The sequence below is a fragment of the Dioszegia hungarica genome, assembly GCF_025882075.1.
Source record: "Dioszegia hungarica strain PDD-24b-2 chromosome Unknown MKK02contig_31, whole genome shotgun sequence".
Lineage (NCBI taxonomy): Eukaryota > Fungi > Basidiomycota > Tremellomycetes > Tremellales > Bulleribasidiaceae > Dioszegia > Dioszegia hungarica.
Window position 1 is genome coordinate 2,455 of NW_026515780.1, and position 16,984 is coordinate 19,438.

A 16,984-nucleotide genomic window follows, 5' to 3' on the forward strand; every position below is an offset into this window, starting at 1 on the left:
TCTCCAACTCAGGCAGCTACTTTGCAATTGAAAGCCTCCCACAACGAGTCTAGGCTTGCAGACGCGGCGGGGAGGCAGGAAGTACAGCGGACGCCGATCCAGCCCACAGGTAGGGGTGTGCCGCAGGACGGCATACCGGAGACATCGGCCAGTGCTGGTATCGAGGAGCCCGACGGCGAGCCCGGGTCTGAAGCCGCGGTCGGTCTCAAGGACCCTACGGTCTCCCGGTCGAAACAGCGGAGGACTGAGGAGTCAAAAGGGGGCGGAACTAGGGTCACGGCGGAGGAGGCAGCCATCATGCTGAAGGAGGCGAAGGCACAAGGTTTGATCACAGTCATAAAGGACGAAGACAACGTCAAGGACGTCCACGGTATCACCATGGAGCATCTCCAGGGCATTCTCGCGCGCATTCCCAACGAGAGCACGAACGAGAGCACGGTGAGCTCTGTACCGGTCGTCGTGAGAGCTGGTAGGGACCATGTCAGAGGTCCCGGAAGCAAGATTACACAGAATAAGGCGGTCTTTGCGAACATGCCGACCAAGGGTGCTTCAAGTAAGAAAAAGAAGCAAAAGATGACCACAAAAATCGTTGAGGATACCTCCATCGATAAGCCTGGTCCTGTCTCTCCGCAAAGTGTTCTGGTCCGCTCGGCCAGATATGTCGGCTCAGTATGCAAGAACGCACCTGTGGCCTCCTTTTTCTCAGCCACATCATCCGCCGGTATTATCACAGCCACTTTCCAAATCCAAGCGTACCGCCTCTTGTTATCCCAGACCGCGGGACTCGACCAACGGGACGATCTCACGCCGGACTCGGCTTTACTCCAGAGCTGGGTATCAAAAGTCCCAGGAGTACTGGAAAACGGCGAGGGGGCGGCCTTCCTGCTGCTGAACGTATGGATCGCACTGGGTATACCCTTCATTGCGGTCAGCTGTGCCACGGCAGTGGATGTGGCGGGAGCACCTAAGTATCCTGGCGGGTACCGGGGGAGATTAAAGGCGGTAGGGAGACGGGTGAGACGAGTTGGAGGCTGGATTTGGGCTGCTCCGCGCCTTCTCCTTGGCTGCCTCAAAGTCGGCGGACAAGCCCTTTTTATGGGGGTACAGCTCCGCAACCCTTTCGGCGTCCTTCGAAGCGGAGGTATGACGCTGGTACTCAAGCTCGTCCTCTTACTTGCGGCTATGGCAGTGACCTGTGTATTAGGCTACTATGCGGTCCAGGCCGCCACTCTAGCGAACAGTACTCCCATCAAGCCCCTCGGCCCAAATGACAAGAGCTTGAGCGTCGATCGATTCTCCGAAGTCGCCGGAAGCCTATCACCAGCCGTCGGCTTCGGGATTGTCCACATCTTCCTCCTCATCGCTATACCGATCATCGCCTACGCCCTGTACTCCTTATTTGACCCCGAAGCCGATGAAGTAATACATACCGGAGCCGCCCGAAGATCATGGTGGAAGGTGTTGACGGGCATCCCCCGGACGGTCCGCAACTTCCTTCCTGGGTGGCTATGGAGACTGCTCTTCGCCACTGCCATCCTCGTTCCCTTCCTTACGGTCGCCTGCTTCTTCGACTTTGTCCGCGAGCAAGCCACTTTGTTCCTTGGCGGTGTTTCGGGCGTAGAAGCTGTCACTGGGGCCAACATCTTTTTCTTCGTGATGACGCTACCGGCGATGTGGGCTGTACTGGTGGTATGGGATCTAATGGTGGCGGCATGGTCGGCTGTGTGGGCGCGCATCAAGTGGTGAAACCTTGTGGGAAGCGGCCGGTGGCGTGCGGTGAGAGGTACGTGGCGCCACTTTCATATCTGCCACAAGGTGTACGTAATTGACGCGTTTCAGAATTGCTATTTGGTTCCGGCTACGGGAGTGGGTGAACGCGTCGGGTCGGCGAGAGGAAGGATAAGTTCTAGAAGATGTCTTGTATATGTACGCTATAGACAGATGTCCGCTATGATGGACGTGACCGTCGGCTTGAACGTCGGAAGATGGCCGCTCCAGCGAAGGTAGAATCATCCTGAAGCTGCAGCTGCTCGACTCAGCGCACGAAACTAAGGTTTGGCAGAAAGGAGGGGCTCACCCCTGCGCTGATCACAGACCCCTTCGCTGTTTCAGATCTGACGATAAACTTCTTGATCCATTGACACCCCAGCATACCATCAACATCTACCCATACCCACGATCCTCAGTGCCGGATCTCCACGTCCTCACCGTGGCTTCCAATATCAACCGCTTACTTCCCAAGCGATCTCCATATCACCCCGAACTCGGCCAGACAAGCAAGACGCCCTCCCCCAATCACAACAGCACGGGCCATGATATGGCAGCGGCAGAAGTAGGCGCAGTCGATGCGGCGTCCCTATGTATCATCTTAGCGGATGGGTTGACTCTGGAGCTCGAGGCAATACACGACGAGACGGCGGATGGCTTGTTACGCAGGATCTTGGATGAGGCCGAGCTCGGTGGCGAGTCGGAAGGGCATGGCCAATGGGAGCTTAGAACAGGTGGGACGGAGCTTGCCCGAGGATACGCCTTATGGCCGGTCCCGAGATGCAGAGGATCTGGCTGGTGGACCGAGGAAGAGATCAAGGCGTTTTCCCCATGTAAGTTTCGGCCTCGTCGACTGAGCTCCGCTGACCCGCTTCAGGTCCCATCGACGCAAACTTCGTCGCGGACCCAAGGGGAGCTCCCATATACCGACTGCTCCCTCCTCTCGCCCGCCTCACTCCCATCGCTGTCGAGCTCCCGAACACCACCTCCAGCGAGCCACTTCGCTTCAAATACCCCACCTACCCCGACCAAACTCTGTCCTCCGTCCTAGCTAACGTCATATCGGACCTCGGCCTACCGGTACGCGAGACCGATCTGATCGGACCCGGCAGGTCTCGCGCGGCCAGTGTGACCAGCGCGAGCGAGCGGGAAGACGAAGGGACTTTGAAGGGTCGGAGCGAGGTGAGGTGGAGGATCCGGTCCAGTGACCCAGGAAGAGGAGAGCAGGATGTGGTATCCAGAGACGGAGAGATGAAGCTGGAGATATCGGTGGATACAGACTGGCTGCTGGAGAAGGATGACACACGCGGAAGGCGAGGGTTTCTCGCTGGCAGCAAGACCTCCGTATCGGGGGACATCATCGAGATGGATGACGCTTCCGACGCGGGAACGCCTTGGCTTCGGCAGTACTCCGGTGGCACGTCCTCGCATCAGGTCAGCGGCTCATCTCGCCTATCGGGCTTATTCCACCAGCACGAGGACGCAAACCGACATCCGGCGCCTCCGCCCTCTCGCGAGAATTCGCACCATCCGCACGACGCGGATGGAGGTCCGGCCATTTCCCGCGCAAGACGCACCTCCCGGGGCACGAGTCTTGGCAGCTCGCTCGAAGCGCTCTTCATGAGTCCCCCACCGCCCCAAGATCCTTCATCTCCGGTCCCTCCACCTCTCACTCCCCGTCGCGCTGAGCCGATACAATCTCCTCCAATGGTAACATCCCCCATCTTCACCTCGCTCTCGGCCAGCGCCGGTCTCGCTCGACTCATACCTCAGATGACGGGGGCGTCGGTGGAGTCGTCTAGTGCGACGACCTCGAAGAATACAGGGGGTTGGGGAAAGAAGCTCTCTATAGCCAGTCTGGGCAGCTGGGTCGTTGGTGGGGGATCTCAGGAGACGGCGGTCGATCAGCTGAGCTACACGGTTCGCTCGCCTACCCGAAGTGTGTCCAGTCTCTCGGAAGTCAGCGAAGTCCCGCTAGAGAAGCAGGTCACGGGCGGGCTGTGGGGCTGGTGGGCGGGAGAGGCTGGAGATGATGGTTCGCCTCAAGCTCTGCTCAAGCCGATCAGGCAAGCGTAAGTCTACCTTTCTGCTGTTTGACCTACATCGAACGAGCTGACGCGCCGCAGCAAGGCAATCAGTCCCGCTGTGGTCAAAGCACTACTTGCACTTCGGATCGCTCTCGCCACAGCCAGCACATCTTGGGTCGATCAGCTGCTCGACCTACAGGGCCCCGATGCTCTTGCCCTTCACCTTCGCCAGGCCAGTCTGAAGGCCAGAGATGGAGGAGACATCAACGAGCAGGCTATTGCCGAGATCATCAAATCTCTTCGTGCTGTCATGAACACCAACGTGAGTACGTCCCGCAGCTCGAAGAGGTATATACTGACGTGCTAGCGCGGCTTCAGCGAAGTGCTCGACCGGCCTCCTCTCATCGACTCTATCGCCCTGGCCATTCACACCCCAAATCTCAAGCTCCGACTACAGGTCATCGATCTCCTTTCGGCGCTTTGCGTACTATCAGCCGAGGAAGGCCAGCCGCTCGTCGTCGATGCCCTTTCGGAGTCGGCGCTGCTCACGGAGGAGGCTTATCGCTTCGAGTGGCTCATACGAAGTTTGATACCGGTTGCCGGGGAGGAAGCGGACAGCGGGGTATGGGATTGGCGAACGGGTGCTCTAGCATTTGTGAACGCGCTAGTGGGAGCGGCGGATCTACTGGAGGAGCGGTGTAGTTTGCGCGGAGAGCTGCGCCGCCGAGGGCTAAATGAGGTCTTGGATGTGAGTAGGCCTGCATCGAGCTACGGAGAGCAACGCTGATCTGCTAGTCGCTCCACGATCGGTCATGTCCCGATAGCTTCAAGCGTCAAATGAGCGTCTACCTTGACGAGACCGAGGAGGACTTCCAGGCGATGAGGGGCGTCCATCTCCAGGAAGCTTTGACGCCTCTCCAAGCATCATCAAATGAGCTTGTTCGGGCGTGCGACCAACACCCAGAGGTATCGCCTCAGCTGCAGGAGCTGGTGGAGCAGTGTCGGATGATTCTGCAGATTGCAGCCGAAGAGTGAGCTCGTCGCCTTGCTTAGAAGCCCTGGCTAATATTGACAGCGACCTACCTGCGCATTCGATCAGTCTGCTTGCCAGATTGGCGGAGGATCTCGCTAGAGCGATTGACCTGTAAGTGCGCGTCGAGCTATATTGCCGTATCATCAGCTGAGGTAACAGGAGTGACATAGGATTAATACTGGTGCAATTCCTGGCTGTCACCCGAGACAATCTTCCAGATGCCTTTAGCGATCCGGATATCGGCGTGCAAGAAAGCCAGAAGGATCGGGAGCAGCTCAGGGCGGGGAACCTGCTCGAGGAGATCCACGTTGCACGAGAAGTGGTACGTCAACCTTGTTGATTTGAGCTGGTGTGCGACGCGCATGGGGGACGCTGACATATACAGATATCGGAGAGAGAGGCTCAGCTGTCCGAGCAGAGCAAGACTATCTCGTACCTCGAGCGCGCCCTCGAGATCGTTCGAAGCCGTTTGATTGCCGTCGTAGCCGACGACATGCCGACCAACGACCCCAACGCAAAGGAGCCGAAGCCTGACGCTCAGGCGGTAGCCAGCTTGGCAGTCGCCCATTTCGTCAAGCAGGCCGAAGCCATCACGACTCTGCAGGAGGAGGTGGCGGAGTTGAAGTTGCGACTGCAGAAGTCTCAGGCCACGGCGGTTCTGGGAAGAAGAGAGGAGCCGGTCGAGAGCGCGGCTGTCTCGACCGAGGCTGCTGTTCACGCGGGACAAGACGGGCTCTCGGCCTCCTCATACTCCTCGTACAGTCCAGGCAATACAGGCACGGAGTCTCCCGTTTCGCTACGGGTCGGGCCAGCACCCGCGTCGGACATCGCAGCTTCTCATTCAGCTCCAGCGGCGCCCGTTCCCCCAGCTCCAGCTCCATCCCCACCACCTCCTCCGCCTTCCATGCCGGACTCTTTCTCAAGCTCTACCTCATCGCCCACCTCCATTGTACCTATACCACCTCCTCCCCCGCCGCCGCCGCCGCCGCCACCACCCCCGTCAGCCGCTTCTCCCTCCAGCCATCAACCTATCTCACTGGCTCCTCATGTCCGACCAGCTCCCTCACCCCCTCCGCCGCCACCACCACCACCGCCTCCGCCCCCTCCTCTTTCAATACCGCCAGGAAAGAGTCCTCAGTCTAGTTCGACTAGGGTGCCTCCTACTCCGCCGCCAGCTCCAGCAGCTCCGCCCCCGCAGCTTGTACTACCGCTCAGCATCCAGACCCAGGGTGTTCTGCCGCCACCACCGCCCCCGGCCCCTCCACCTCCACATTTGGCTCAGATCCTTGCCAAGGCTAATGGTCTTATGGGCCCACCGCCTCCACCCCCTCCACCAGCCCTAGCGCCTCCAGCGGCTCGGCCCGGGCTCAGCCGTCAGACCACGCTCAAGCCTACGCCGCCTCCCGGTCCGAAACTGAAAGTGAGTCAAGACACATCCGTAGATATCATAAGGGTATTTGCTGATGGATACAGCCCTTCTTCTGGTCCAAGATGACGCCCATGAACAGCCAGGGCACAGTCTGGCAGACACTAGCCACAGAAGACGAGGGCGACTACTTTGAGGATGTCATCGAGGTGTTCCGCATGGATGCGCCAGCCAAAGCTAGCCGAACACCTGCAGCGAGCCGTGTTCCGACGGTGATCTCTGTGCTGGATATCAGTAAGCTGCTTCCTGACCCGCATGCGGGCTGAAACTGACATCTCAGCTCGATCAAACAACGTCGGAATCATGCTCGCTCGCCTTCGACTCTCCCCTCTCCGCATCAAGACGGCCATACTCGAATGTGACGAGGAGACACTTTCAGTCGACGACCTCGCCATGCTCGTCCGCATGCTTCCTTCACCAGAAGAAGCAGAGCGCCTCCGCACTTTCGATGGGGGCATTACTAAGCTTGCCAAGCCGGACTCATTCCTACGAGAGATCAGCACCATTCCGCGCATCAAGGACAGGATCGAGGCGATGGTTTTCAAGCAGCGGTTCGAGTTGCATATCGCGGAGCTGGTACCGGATCTGGCGATCTTGAGGTCGGCGATGATGGAGGTGCGGGAGAGTGAGCGGTTTCGAGAGGTGCTGGCGCTCGTTCTGAGGTTGGGGAATAGGTTGAATGGGGGAACGTTCAGGGGAAACGCGATGGGTTTCAGAATGGGTGATCTGCTCAAGGTGAGGCTTTCCCCGGCTGTAGATCACATCTGCTAGCGGACGTCGCTTAGGGTGCAGATGAAAGAGACGCGGACGAGTCAGCCAAAGTGTCCGACCCTGCTGCACTACCTCGCTTCGACGCTGTTGAAGGTCAATGCGCAGTTGATTCTATTCTCGGAGGAGATGTCAAGTCTCGAAGCTGCAGCTAGGTGTGAGTTGACCCCGTCCAGTGCCACCCCTTTGTAGCTGACAATCGTAGTGGATCTTTCCGAGCTCGTCACCTCTATCGATACCCTCCAGCGCGGTCTCAAACATGCGCAATCTGAGCTCGAAGTCCACCGCTCAGCTCCTCTCACCGATGTCGACGCCTTAACATCCACCCTCTCTCCCTTCGTCCGCATCGCTGAGCCGCAAATCGACATGCTTCTCCGAATGCGCGCCGAGCTTCAGACCGACGCGACTTCCCTCCTTGGCTTCTTTGGCGAAGGCAAAGATGGCAAGATCGAGGATCTCTTCGGTATCATTGCGGGATTCTCGGCGGGACTGCAGAAGGCTGCAGCGGAGATGAGTCGCCACCTCCTCCAGGCATCATCCTCGGCGAAACAGGTCAAAGGCCGCCCGAATCCCGGGGAGCGCGTCAACGGGCAGGCGAGACTTCTCGCGGCTGCAGCGGCCAAAATTACGGGGGATGAGGCGGATGCAGAGGAGAAGGACAAGCCAGCGGGGCACAAGATACAGGGGTCGGACACTTCGCAGGCCAGCACGCTCAAGGCGTTACCGACCCCTTCGTTGCTCTTGCCGCCCGGCGAGAAGGGGCAGGCGGGCACATCACGCTTCGGTCGAATGGGGACCATGGCGCGTGCAAAAGGCACGGTACGCGGGACGTTGTCCAAAGGAGAGCTGGACGAGGCGATTCGATCTATACATGGTGGTGTGACAAGGAGGGAGCGGACGATGCGGGAAGGGACGATGAGTCGGGGTGGAGGGGTACGGCTGAGCAAGATGTTTTTGGATGGGAAGGGGAGCGTTAAGGTGCCGGATATCAGCAGGGGAAGCGGGTTTGTAGGATCTTGATGGTGATCATATGCGGAATAACGATCTTGCGTCTTGCCAAGCGGAAGAGGCACTGCACTGGCTTGTCGGCTTCGTGAGCAGATCGGGCCTGGCCAGACCCCAAACCAACTGACCCTTGCATATGCTCTACCGCAGACAACGCTCGTTCATCTCCAATGACCTAGCAGCGCCACCGATGGCCTGACCTAGTCCTACTGATATCGCTAACCTTCGCTGAATACAGTGTCCGCGCCACAACACCGCCTGATCATACACCCCACCCTATCAAAACCTAATACCGATACTTTCCTCGCAAAGTCATATACTGCCGGCCGGAGGGTCCGTGCCAGGTGCGATGCGCAGGCTGAACACGGTACCACCTCCTCGATGGTGTCTTGCACGCTTACGAGCGGCGCCGAGTATCCGCCAGTGGCAAGGAGGTCCAGAACAGTCTTAGCCGCCGCATCTCGGCGGACGCTGGATAGGGACGGATGCTGCTGACAGCGCCGAGCGGGTGGTTCGAGGCCGTGTCCCGTGTTGACGAGCATATTGAGCGCATGGCGAAGTTCCGCCGCTGCTCGATTCCACCCGAGCTGGATCTGCTCCAGATGGAAGAGGGCACGGGGCACGTATTGCTCGACTATGGTCCGCGCGGAGGCCGGGATGGGATGCCTGACCAGGTCAAACGAGTTGCGCAATAGACGCGTATATGGGGTTTGGTCCATCCGCGCAAGACCGCATACCGCCCAAGCGAGCAAGGGTCGCTCGATGAGGTGTTTGATAGCCGACTCGACGAGCAGACCCGGGACCGCCGGCATCTCATACACCTCGGCGAGGTCCAGGGCATTGATGACGTCCGGTAGGTCCTTGATGTCTAGGTCGCGCCAAGGGGAGTCCGATTGGAGGAGGACGTGGTCGCTGTAGTCCTCGGTCTGGAGGAGGTCGATGAGGAGTTGGAGACCACCCGAGGTGGCCGTGGGTATGGTGAATGAGATGACGTCGACGTCCCCCGTCGCGTCGGCCTCTGCGTCCGAGCTGAGAAAGGGGGGCAGCTCGGCGATGAAGCGAGAGTACTTGGCCAGAAGTGCACGAGAAATGCAGAGGATGGTGTCGTCGGCGGTTTCGATCTGAAGGATGACATTGTCGATGTTGGACTCCTGGATGAGGGGAGTTCCCGGCAGGTGGTCCGAGTCATCTAGCTCCTCAAAGCTGAACTGGTATGTCAGACAGCGTTCTATAGCGAAAGGAGCTGTGCTTACCCTGTCATCCGAGCTGGAAGCAGGACCCTGCCACCTGACATCCCGCGAAATGGTAGTGGCTGACGAGATCCCTCCTCCACACTCTCCTTCGGCGACACGCACACCGCCGTCATCGTCCAGTATGTTCATCCCTAGTCTTCTGATCGACGTTGAGGGCGAACTTGCGATACCGGATGGGTGCACAACTCAGTGATGATGAGAAGGAGAACGCGAGAAGCTGTAGTAGCCCAGGCAGCTTGTCAGCCAGGCACAGCCAGCGTGTGTCGCTTGTGTGTATCACCGTGCCTGGATTTAGCTGTAAGCCTAGGTCCATGTTTGAGTGAGCGCTTATATATCTGCATACGTCGACATGATCGAGCATCTAACAAGGCTTGGCCCAGGTCGAGGTATTCTCCTGTCTTATCAGCCACACGCTCACCCATATCTTTCGCTCCCAAACTCACCTTGATATCCCCCCTCGCCAGATCCCCGTGCTTCTCATCCGACTTCTTATCCTGGTTCGCTGTCTTGGCAGCCATCATCATGCTCAAACTGGGTCCGCCCGACTCGAGAAGCGTCTCGGTCACTTGCAGAATGTCGGTGATGAGTTTCCGGACCAAGTCGCCCGAGAGGGATTCGCGGATAACGACTCGGAGGATCTCGATATTCTCCGCAGCGGGCGGGAGGGGGTAGCTACCTGGTCAGCTCTGTGTTTATCAACCTGGAGAGGACGAAGAACTGAAGCTCACTTGGGGACGATCCAGCCAATAGCGCGAAGCTGCTCCTGCACCCATGCCTGCTTGACTTCTGGGTACTGCGCCTTGATCTCGTCTGTGAATCGGAAGGAGACGACGGGGAGTCCCTCGTTGTAGAATGCCGCGTCCTCCTCGTCCAGCGGGTTATGGCCTTTGATGACCTGCCCCGCCATCTCCGAGAGGGGTGGGGTGGGCTTGGCGCGGTGTACATTGGAGAGGATCGAGTAGTAGCCCGAGTTCTCGAGAGCGTGGGAGACGAGTCGCGCTTTGGACAGGTTGTTGAGCATGATACGGCGATAGCCCGAAAAGCCGAGGTTGATGACTGGACGTCAGCTACTGGCTGGCATTATCACGGCTCGGACCGACTTACAGTTGAACATCTGGGCAAGGATGGGGTGCGCAGGGCGCGAGAAGTTCAGGTTGTACGAGTAGTCGGTCTGGCCGAGGTAGTGCAGCTCAAAGATGAGGTCCTGGGGCAGGAACTCAGGGCTGCGCCAGATGATCCATCCGACACCGACGGCACCTACAGGTCAGTTTCGTGACCCGGTGGATGGAAATCCTGGTGTGCTCACTCATCCCGTACTTGTGGCCAGAGGCATTGATACTGGATTCATCAGCTATACCCCTAGGAGAATCGCAGAGGATTAGCTCACCTTTGCACACGCGGGAGCTTAAAGTCCCACTTGTACTCCGGATACGCAAACGGCGCGACGAATCCGCCGGAAGCAGCATCTACGTGGATGGGAATATGGATGCCCGTCTTCTCCTCGTATCTGTCGAGCTCGGCCGACATCTCGGTGACCGACTCAAAGACACCGGTGTAAGTCGAGCCAAGGATGCTGTGCGATCAGCTTGCGGTTACGGGGGGATTCAACCGGCCATCTGTACGCACACAAAGACACCGATAGTATTCTCATCCACGAATTTCATCGCGTCCTTGGCGTCCATAACGAAGTTACTCTACCTTATCAGCTTGACAATCAAAATGCGGCGCGTTTTAGCTCACTTCGGGAGTAACAGGGACCAGCCTGCACTCGACCTCAAAGTACCTCGCAAACTTCTCGAGCGCGACCTGGGCCTCTGCGCCCATCACGATGTTCGGACCGGGGTGGTGGATGTCTTTGCCGGCAGCCTTCATCTTCTCCTGCCATCTCCGCTTGAGGGAGAGACCGCCGAGCATGATGGCTTCAGATGAGCCGGTGGTGGCTGTTCCGATGGCTGCGGATGAGTCGCCGGGCGCGTGCCAAAGGTTGGCGATCATGGACTGGGGATCAGCTGGGTGAAAGGGAGTGAGAGGGAAAGAGAGAGGGGAGGAGACGTACGACGCAGCGCTCATGAATCTGCTGTGCGGCAGGGTACTCGTCCTGGTCAACCAAATTCTAATCAATCAGCTTTGCGCTCCTCAAATCTGGTGTTGCGGGTAGCTCACCTTGTTGAGGTTCTCCTCCATGAGCTTCTGGCACTCATCCGGGACCCATGTGTGGACAAAGCTGCATCGTAAGCTACATGCACACCTCGCGTTGGCGAGTGTAGGGTCAAGCTCACGATGCAAGGTTCATGTTGGGGTTACCGTCTGCCTCGTCAGTTTACCCCTCCGGTGCTTCCGACACGTCTGGTAAACTCACCGAGAAGCAGCTCATCGTGCAAAAGCTGATAAGCAGCCTTCGGGTCTACCCCCGAATCAGGCATCTTGAACCTCGGGAGCTCCTGATCGATCTCATAGCGGGAGGCATAGGGTATGCCGTGCAAGTCCGACCTGCGCCTCCATCAGCATGATCCATTCCTGGCTGCTCGTCGCCAAGGATGGAGGAAGGGACGTACCGCTTCCCGGTGTGCTTGTGGATCCGGTGGTCCCGCGCTTCAGCTATCAGCTTATCAGCGTCGACGTGTCGTGCGAGCGACATCTTGGCACGAGGAGTATGATGGGTGGTTGAGAGAAGCGAGAGGTGGACGACGATGAGGTGGATGTCAGCCGCAGCGTCATTCGGGCTTCGGCGTTCCTGTGCTGTGCCTGGTCGATCTATTTCTGATACACCGGCTGCTGATTGGGCCGGTATTTCCAAAAGAGGCTATTCCGGGCCGTTTCAGAATAGCCGCGCACGTGGCTCCCACTTAGTGACGACGGTGGCTAGGAGGAGCAGAATCCTTTCACGAAGTCCGCCTTGATCTCCGCGATACACCTTACACGTCCACCTCCTACATGGGTACCGCAGCTCATACACCTGAACCTCCAGATAGAGAAATAGCTATACTGACCTGCTGATACCCGTCGCCTGTACTGGAGTTACACCGCACAATTTGATTCTTCCTACAGCCAGTGAACATTCCGGTGATTCGCAGGACACCCACTCAGCCTCTCGAGCAGCCCAAGGACTTACCCTTGATATCTCATCAAGCGCCCCCGACGGTCCCGGGTCCATCCCCGCAATGACAGCCGCCGCAGACTCGGCAGTCGCCACCAATGGCAAGGCCGCCGACCGCCCGAAGATCTCCAAACCAATCGCTCGACTCGGCTATGGCATAGTATATCACGTATTCGCTCATATCTTGAGCTTCGTCACCCTTCTCCTACTCATTTTCGCGTACGCCTCCTCCGCAACCTCCGCGCCTATCACACCTGGCGGGTTGCTCTCCAACAAGCCCTGGCTGGTGCACATCAACCAGACATCCACGTCCACTATCGCCCTACCAGGCGACGCAGCTTCGTTCACGCTCAGGAAGTGGGGACTGGGAACATTTGGGTGGTGTGAGTGGAATTTCAATCCGGTCGACATGCAGCAGCCGGGCAAATGTACCAAGAAGATCGGGTGGCAGCTACCGGGAAGTGCGGAGCCGGGGGACGATATCTTGAAGATTGAGATGCCTGCGTGAGTCATTATTCTGCACATCAGCAATGATCAGATAGCTGATGAGTAAGCGCCCTCGGCAAAGTCCTACCTATCGTTTCTCACTTCCTGATACTCGGTAAGTCCCGACTCCCGCATTATATCAACGCCCCGGAACCTACCCTTAGGCGGCGTTACGAGATCCTCGATCCTCCGCGACGCAGGACCCCTTGGCTGCTGCGTTTAGCTAATCCCCAGCGATACTGTGTATCTTTGCTTACTTTATTCTCCTCGCCTTCGCCTACAAATACTGCCCCGAGACAGACGAAAAGCACGGCGATGGAGCCCATGCCCTGCCCTGGGCGAGGAATGCCGAGACCCGCAGGCTCTACGATATCATCCGTAGTTATAAGGGCGGCCGGTCCATGTTATTACTCTCCGAGGGCATCACAGGCGTCATCGTCATCGTCATGGCTATCGGCGTGGCGCAGTTGCCCAAAGCGCAGAAATTGGAAGCGAGCTTTGGGAGCGGAGGGTACATGTAAGTCTTGGCGCTTCTGTAATCATCAGACTTGTTGCCGATACACCGGTTAAAGAGAGACTAGAGGCGCGGAAACTGACATGCAGGGTCCTCGCTTCAGCAGTCATGATCTCGACCATCGACCTACTGGCATTCTTTGGCGGACTCAAAGTCAAGGTGCCCAAGAAACGACATGGCCGGTAAAAGTCTGTATTCCGTTTTGATGGCGATGTATCGATATGTACCAGTAGCTTCAAAGAGTAGATCAGTAGACGCCTGAGTGGACGGGCCCATACATGTCAACAAGATCAGCATCTGCATCCACTCCGCCCCGCAGATCACAACGTCCATCTTGAACGCCTATGATAACCCACTCCACACTGGCAGATACTAACCCCTCCCAAACCATCCTCCCAACCACCCCTTCTTCCCCTGCCCCGCGATCTGCTCCTTCTCCTCCATATCTTCATCCTCATCCTCCTCTTCCTCCTCCTCATCTTCCCCTCCCTCCCTATCCCCGCCCCAAGTCCTAACTTGGACATTCCCACCCATCGGCGTACTCTCCCTCGTACTCCTAACCAACCCCCTCACCCGCTCTGGCACACCGCCGGCCGTCTGCACAAGCTCTTGTGCCTTTTTACCAGCCACTTGCCCCACTACTTCCGCAACCGCCGCCACCCCACCTGTGCCTTCCGATGGCGCAGCAGGCTTAGGACCCTTCCCTGCCCGATAAACCAGCTCTTCCATCGGCATCTCCACATAGTTGAAGGCATTGTCGAAGAAGACAGGCTTGTCCACTCGTTCCGCAAACAAAGCTCGTTTGGCCGCTTTCTCCAGTGCAGAGATATCCGATTCGAGAGCTGATAGGTCGGTTTCTGTTGCGGAAGTGATGGGTTCGGCGATAGGTCCGGTCTCGAAGAGGGATGAGCGGGCTTGTTGAGTGAGTGAGGACGAGCGGGCGAGAAGTCGGATGGCGGAGGAGTAGGAAGGTGTGGGGTGGATGGTATGTAGGCGTGCGAGGAGGAGATTTCTGCTCATCAGCCTTACTCTAAAAACCCCACCCAGTATAGCAGGAAAACCCCATACCTTGTTGCCTGATAATAACTCTCCAGGCCCTCAACTCCCACCCTCACCTCCTCCCTCTCCTGAACCAGCCCCAGCCCCTTGACCTGCCCCAGACTTTGCAGAACCTGATCATACAGCTTAATCAGCCCCGCGAGGGTCTTGACTGCCTCTTCCAGCTTGGCTCTGCCGCCCGGGACCTTGAATCGCGTGATGTCGCTAGGGAGGGTCTTGGAGGTTGAGCGGAGAGTCTCAGCGAGGAGGAGGTCCCGCCTGATCCGGTGGGTAAGGAGGAGGTGGATAATGTATTGATGTGTCTGAGCGAGGGAGCGAGAGGTCTCCGCAGATCTAAGGGGGTTGGACGCGCCGGATGCCTATGCCGTAAGCTATATGACCCGCGACAATGGGGCAACTGGTAGCTCACCTCGTGATCATCTACCAGTCTTCTCGCTACCGCCTCCGCCTCGCCGAGGACACCCAACACCTTATCCCACCCCCTCATCCCCCTCCCTTTCCCCTCCATAGCCTCCATCGCGGCCTGTACCTTAGTCATCACACCCACCATCTCCGCCGACCGCATCTCTATCGCCTCACCCGCAAACTTGACATCCTCCAACTTCCGCCTTCCCTCTTCAACCTCTTGACTCCCCAACTCCGCCCTCAGCCCTTCGACGAGCTTCTCCACGCCCGGCAACGCCTCCTCCTGCATCTCCCCATCGATATCCGCAACGACCGCGGGGATATCGTGCGACTCGGCCCGGCCCAGCTTGTACGCCGCGAACCGGATGAGCGGGTCGTAGGCGTCCATAAACTCCAGAGCTAGGGCTTGGTCATATGAGTCCCGGGCGGCCTCTGCGAATGTCGAGAGGAGACGACGACGGACCGCGAGGGACGTGATGGCATCGGCCCAGTTGGAGCGCTCGAAGGAGAGCTCGGAGGAGAGCGAGAGGTGGTAGATTGTTATTTCGGCGAGGGTCTGTTGAGTCATCCGGGAGGATGAGGCGAGGGCGGAGGAAATGGAGTGCAGGGAAGAAGAGTATTTGTGCGCTCGGCGAAGCCAAGAGAGCTGGTCCTTCTTGGACACGCCGACCGGGGGGTTGGGGCGGGTCAGGGCGGATTTGAGCTCGTGCGAGTGCGCGAGAGCACGTTCGGCCGAGAAGAGCAGAAGCTGCAGGTGCCTATATATCAGCTGATGGCCTCAGAGCACCGCAGCTCTACCCCGCCAGCTGCAAGAACTCACTTGACATCCTTGACAGTCGCCAGAGTCACCTCCGCAGGCTTCTTGTACCCCTTCTTTCCGGACGTAAGCCCTGTCCCATGCCTCAGCCGCTGCAGCTTGTTCCCGCAGTGTTTCCTGCCCTGTCAGCCCTCCTCCTGACCGACCCGTAGAGGTGGTCCCACCTGTATCGCTCATGGTCGCCATTCCGGAGCCCATAGACTCCCCGCTCCTTACTGAGCAAGCTGAGGACTGAGGGGTCAGCTAAGCGAGCGGTGGATGTCGACGGTCCTGCCCGGTCCAGCTCACCTTTGAATGATAGGTCTTGTGGCTGGTCTGACATGCTGCACAATGGAGCTGCCGGTATGATATAGTGTAGCTTGAAGATACCCCCACTCTGGCTGGCTGATCGTCCACCCAAGTGGAATTGTTGGGGGGAGGTTTCTCGATATTATCCCGGAGCATCGCCCACTGCACCATTCCTCCACTAGCTGCTGAGCTCTGGACAGCTCTCTGGACCATCAATCTCTCTTGCTTCTACGTGTGTCATCACCAATCAACGACAGTCTAGGTCTACCTCACACATCACTGCCGGAAACCCATATCTGCCCAACCGACGATCGAAATGGCATCCAGAGTGAGCCAACCTAGACCCTTGTTATCGGCCTGAAGCAAGCTCACACCACAGGGCGGCAGAGGTGGACCCCCCACACGAGGCGGCGGCGGACCATCCCGCGGCGGAGGCTATGGCGGAGCAGGAGGCGGGAGGGACGGAGGAGAGAAGAAGAAGAGGGAAAGTATATTGAGTCTGGCGCAGTATGTGGATAAGCGGTTGAAGGTCAAGTTCATGGGTGGACGGGAGGGTGAGTCTTGCTTTGGACCTTGATGTGGGACGGGAGAGGGAGAGCTGATATGGGCAGTCACGGGTATATTGAAGGGGTACGACCAGTTGATGAACCTGGTCATGGACGAAGTGGTAGAGGAGTATGAGAGTGAATTCATATGGTCCCCCAAGAGTTCGGGACATCGAGCTGACATAGCAGACGGAGCGATGCAGCCTAGAAATTTAGGGCTGGTAGTGCTCAGAGGTCCAAATGTGGTGCTTATAAGCCCAACGGATGGATCAGCAGGTATGTTCTCCAAGTACGGTGAGACAGACTGGGGCTGATGCTGCAGAAATCGAGAACCCGTTCCAATAGCGAAGAAACGACGACCAATCCCGGGCAAGAGGGCGCGCCTATGCCAATGTATACAGTATGGGGGCAGTATGATCTCGGAGTGGCAGGCCTGAGCAGACCTACTCACATCTGACGCCTGAGATGACTGATGCGGAAAGAAGTCGACTACT

General features: G+C 58.0%; 6 protein-coding genes across 6 annotated transcripts; 3 read left to right on the plus strand and 3 right to left on the minus strand.

The window, feature by feature from the left end:
* Positions 1 to 6,508: 6,508 nt before the first annotated feature.
* On the plus strand, positions 6,509 to 7,213 carry MKK02DRAFT_20897 (uncharacterized protein; the record flags this gene model as incomplete). The annotated part of the gene is made up of 2 exons (XM_053086331.1): positions 6,509 to 6,988; positions 7,046 to 7,213. 2 exons carry the CDS (start codon positions 6,509 to 6,511, stop codon positions 7,211 to 7,213), a joined length of 648 nt encoding a protein of 215 aa, XP_052941857.1.
* Positions 7,214 to 8,167: 954 nt separating this feature from the next.
* Positions 8,168 to 9,408, minus strand: MKK02DRAFT_41225 (uncharacterized protein; the record flags this gene model as incomplete). Its single annotated transcript, XM_053091484.1, has 3 exons — positions 8,168 to 8,221; positions 8,428 to 9,234; positions 9,280 to 9,408. 3 exons carry the CDS (start codon positions 9,406 to 9,408, stop codon positions 8,168 to 8,170), a joined length of 990 nt encoding a protein of 329 aa, XP_052941858.1.
* A 232-nt stretch (positions 9,409 to 9,640) lies between these two features.
* MKK02DRAFT_41226 (pyridoxal phosphate-dependent transferase) lies at positions 9,641 to 11,917 on the minus strand (the record flags this gene model as incomplete). The annotated part of the gene is made up of 13 exons (XM_053091485.1): positions 9,641 to 9,673; positions 9,723 to 9,951; positions 10,008 to 10,335; positions 10,384 to 10,536; positions 10,586 to 10,617; positions 10,667 to 10,852; positions 10,906 to 10,973; positions 11,020 to 11,277; positions 11,336 to 11,392; positions 11,443 to 11,503; positions 11,559 to 11,586; positions 11,639 to 11,769; positions 11,835 to 11,917. The coding sequence occupies 13 exons, from the start codon at positions 11,915 to 11,917 to the stop codon at positions 9,641 to 9,643; spliced, it is 1,647 nt and encodes a 548-aa protein (XP_052941859.1).
* A 523-nt stretch (positions 11,918 to 12,440) lies between these two features.
* MKK02DRAFT_41227 (uncharacterized protein) lies at positions 12,441 to 13,562 on the plus strand (the record flags this gene model as incomplete). Its single annotated transcript, XM_053091486.1, has 4 exons — positions 12,441 to 12,880; positions 12,931 to 12,977; positions 13,097 to 13,379; positions 13,466 to 13,562. The coding sequence occupies 4 exons, from the start codon at positions 12,441 to 12,443 to the stop codon at positions 13,560 to 13,562; spliced, it is 867 nt and encodes a 288-aa protein (XP_052941860.1).
* Positions 13,563 to 13,748: 186 nt separating this feature from the next.
* Positions 13,749 to 15,979, minus strand: MKK02DRAFT_20877 (uncharacterized protein; the record flags this gene model as incomplete). The annotated part of the gene is made up of 7 exons (XM_053086329.1): positions 13,749 to 13,814; positions 13,980 to 14,391; positions 14,445 to 14,794; positions 14,845 to 15,598; positions 15,661 to 15,774; positions 15,822 to 15,888; positions 15,946 to 15,979. The coding sequence occupies 7 exons, from the start codon at positions 15,977 to 15,979 to the stop codon at positions 13,749 to 13,751; spliced, it is 1,797 nt and encodes a 598-aa protein (XP_052941861.1).
* Positions 15,980 to 16,414: 435 nt separating this feature from the next.
* MKK02DRAFT_20876 (uncharacterized protein) lies at positions 16,415 to 16,804 on the plus strand (the record flags this gene model as incomplete). Its single annotated transcript, XM_053086328.1, has 3 exons — positions 16,415 to 16,499; positions 16,557 to 16,628; positions 16,680 to 16,804. Coding segments are annotated over 3 exons (282 nt in total), but the record flags the coding sequence as incomplete, so codon positions are not given.
* Between the last annotated feature and the right edge of the window lie 180 nt (positions 16,805 to 16,984).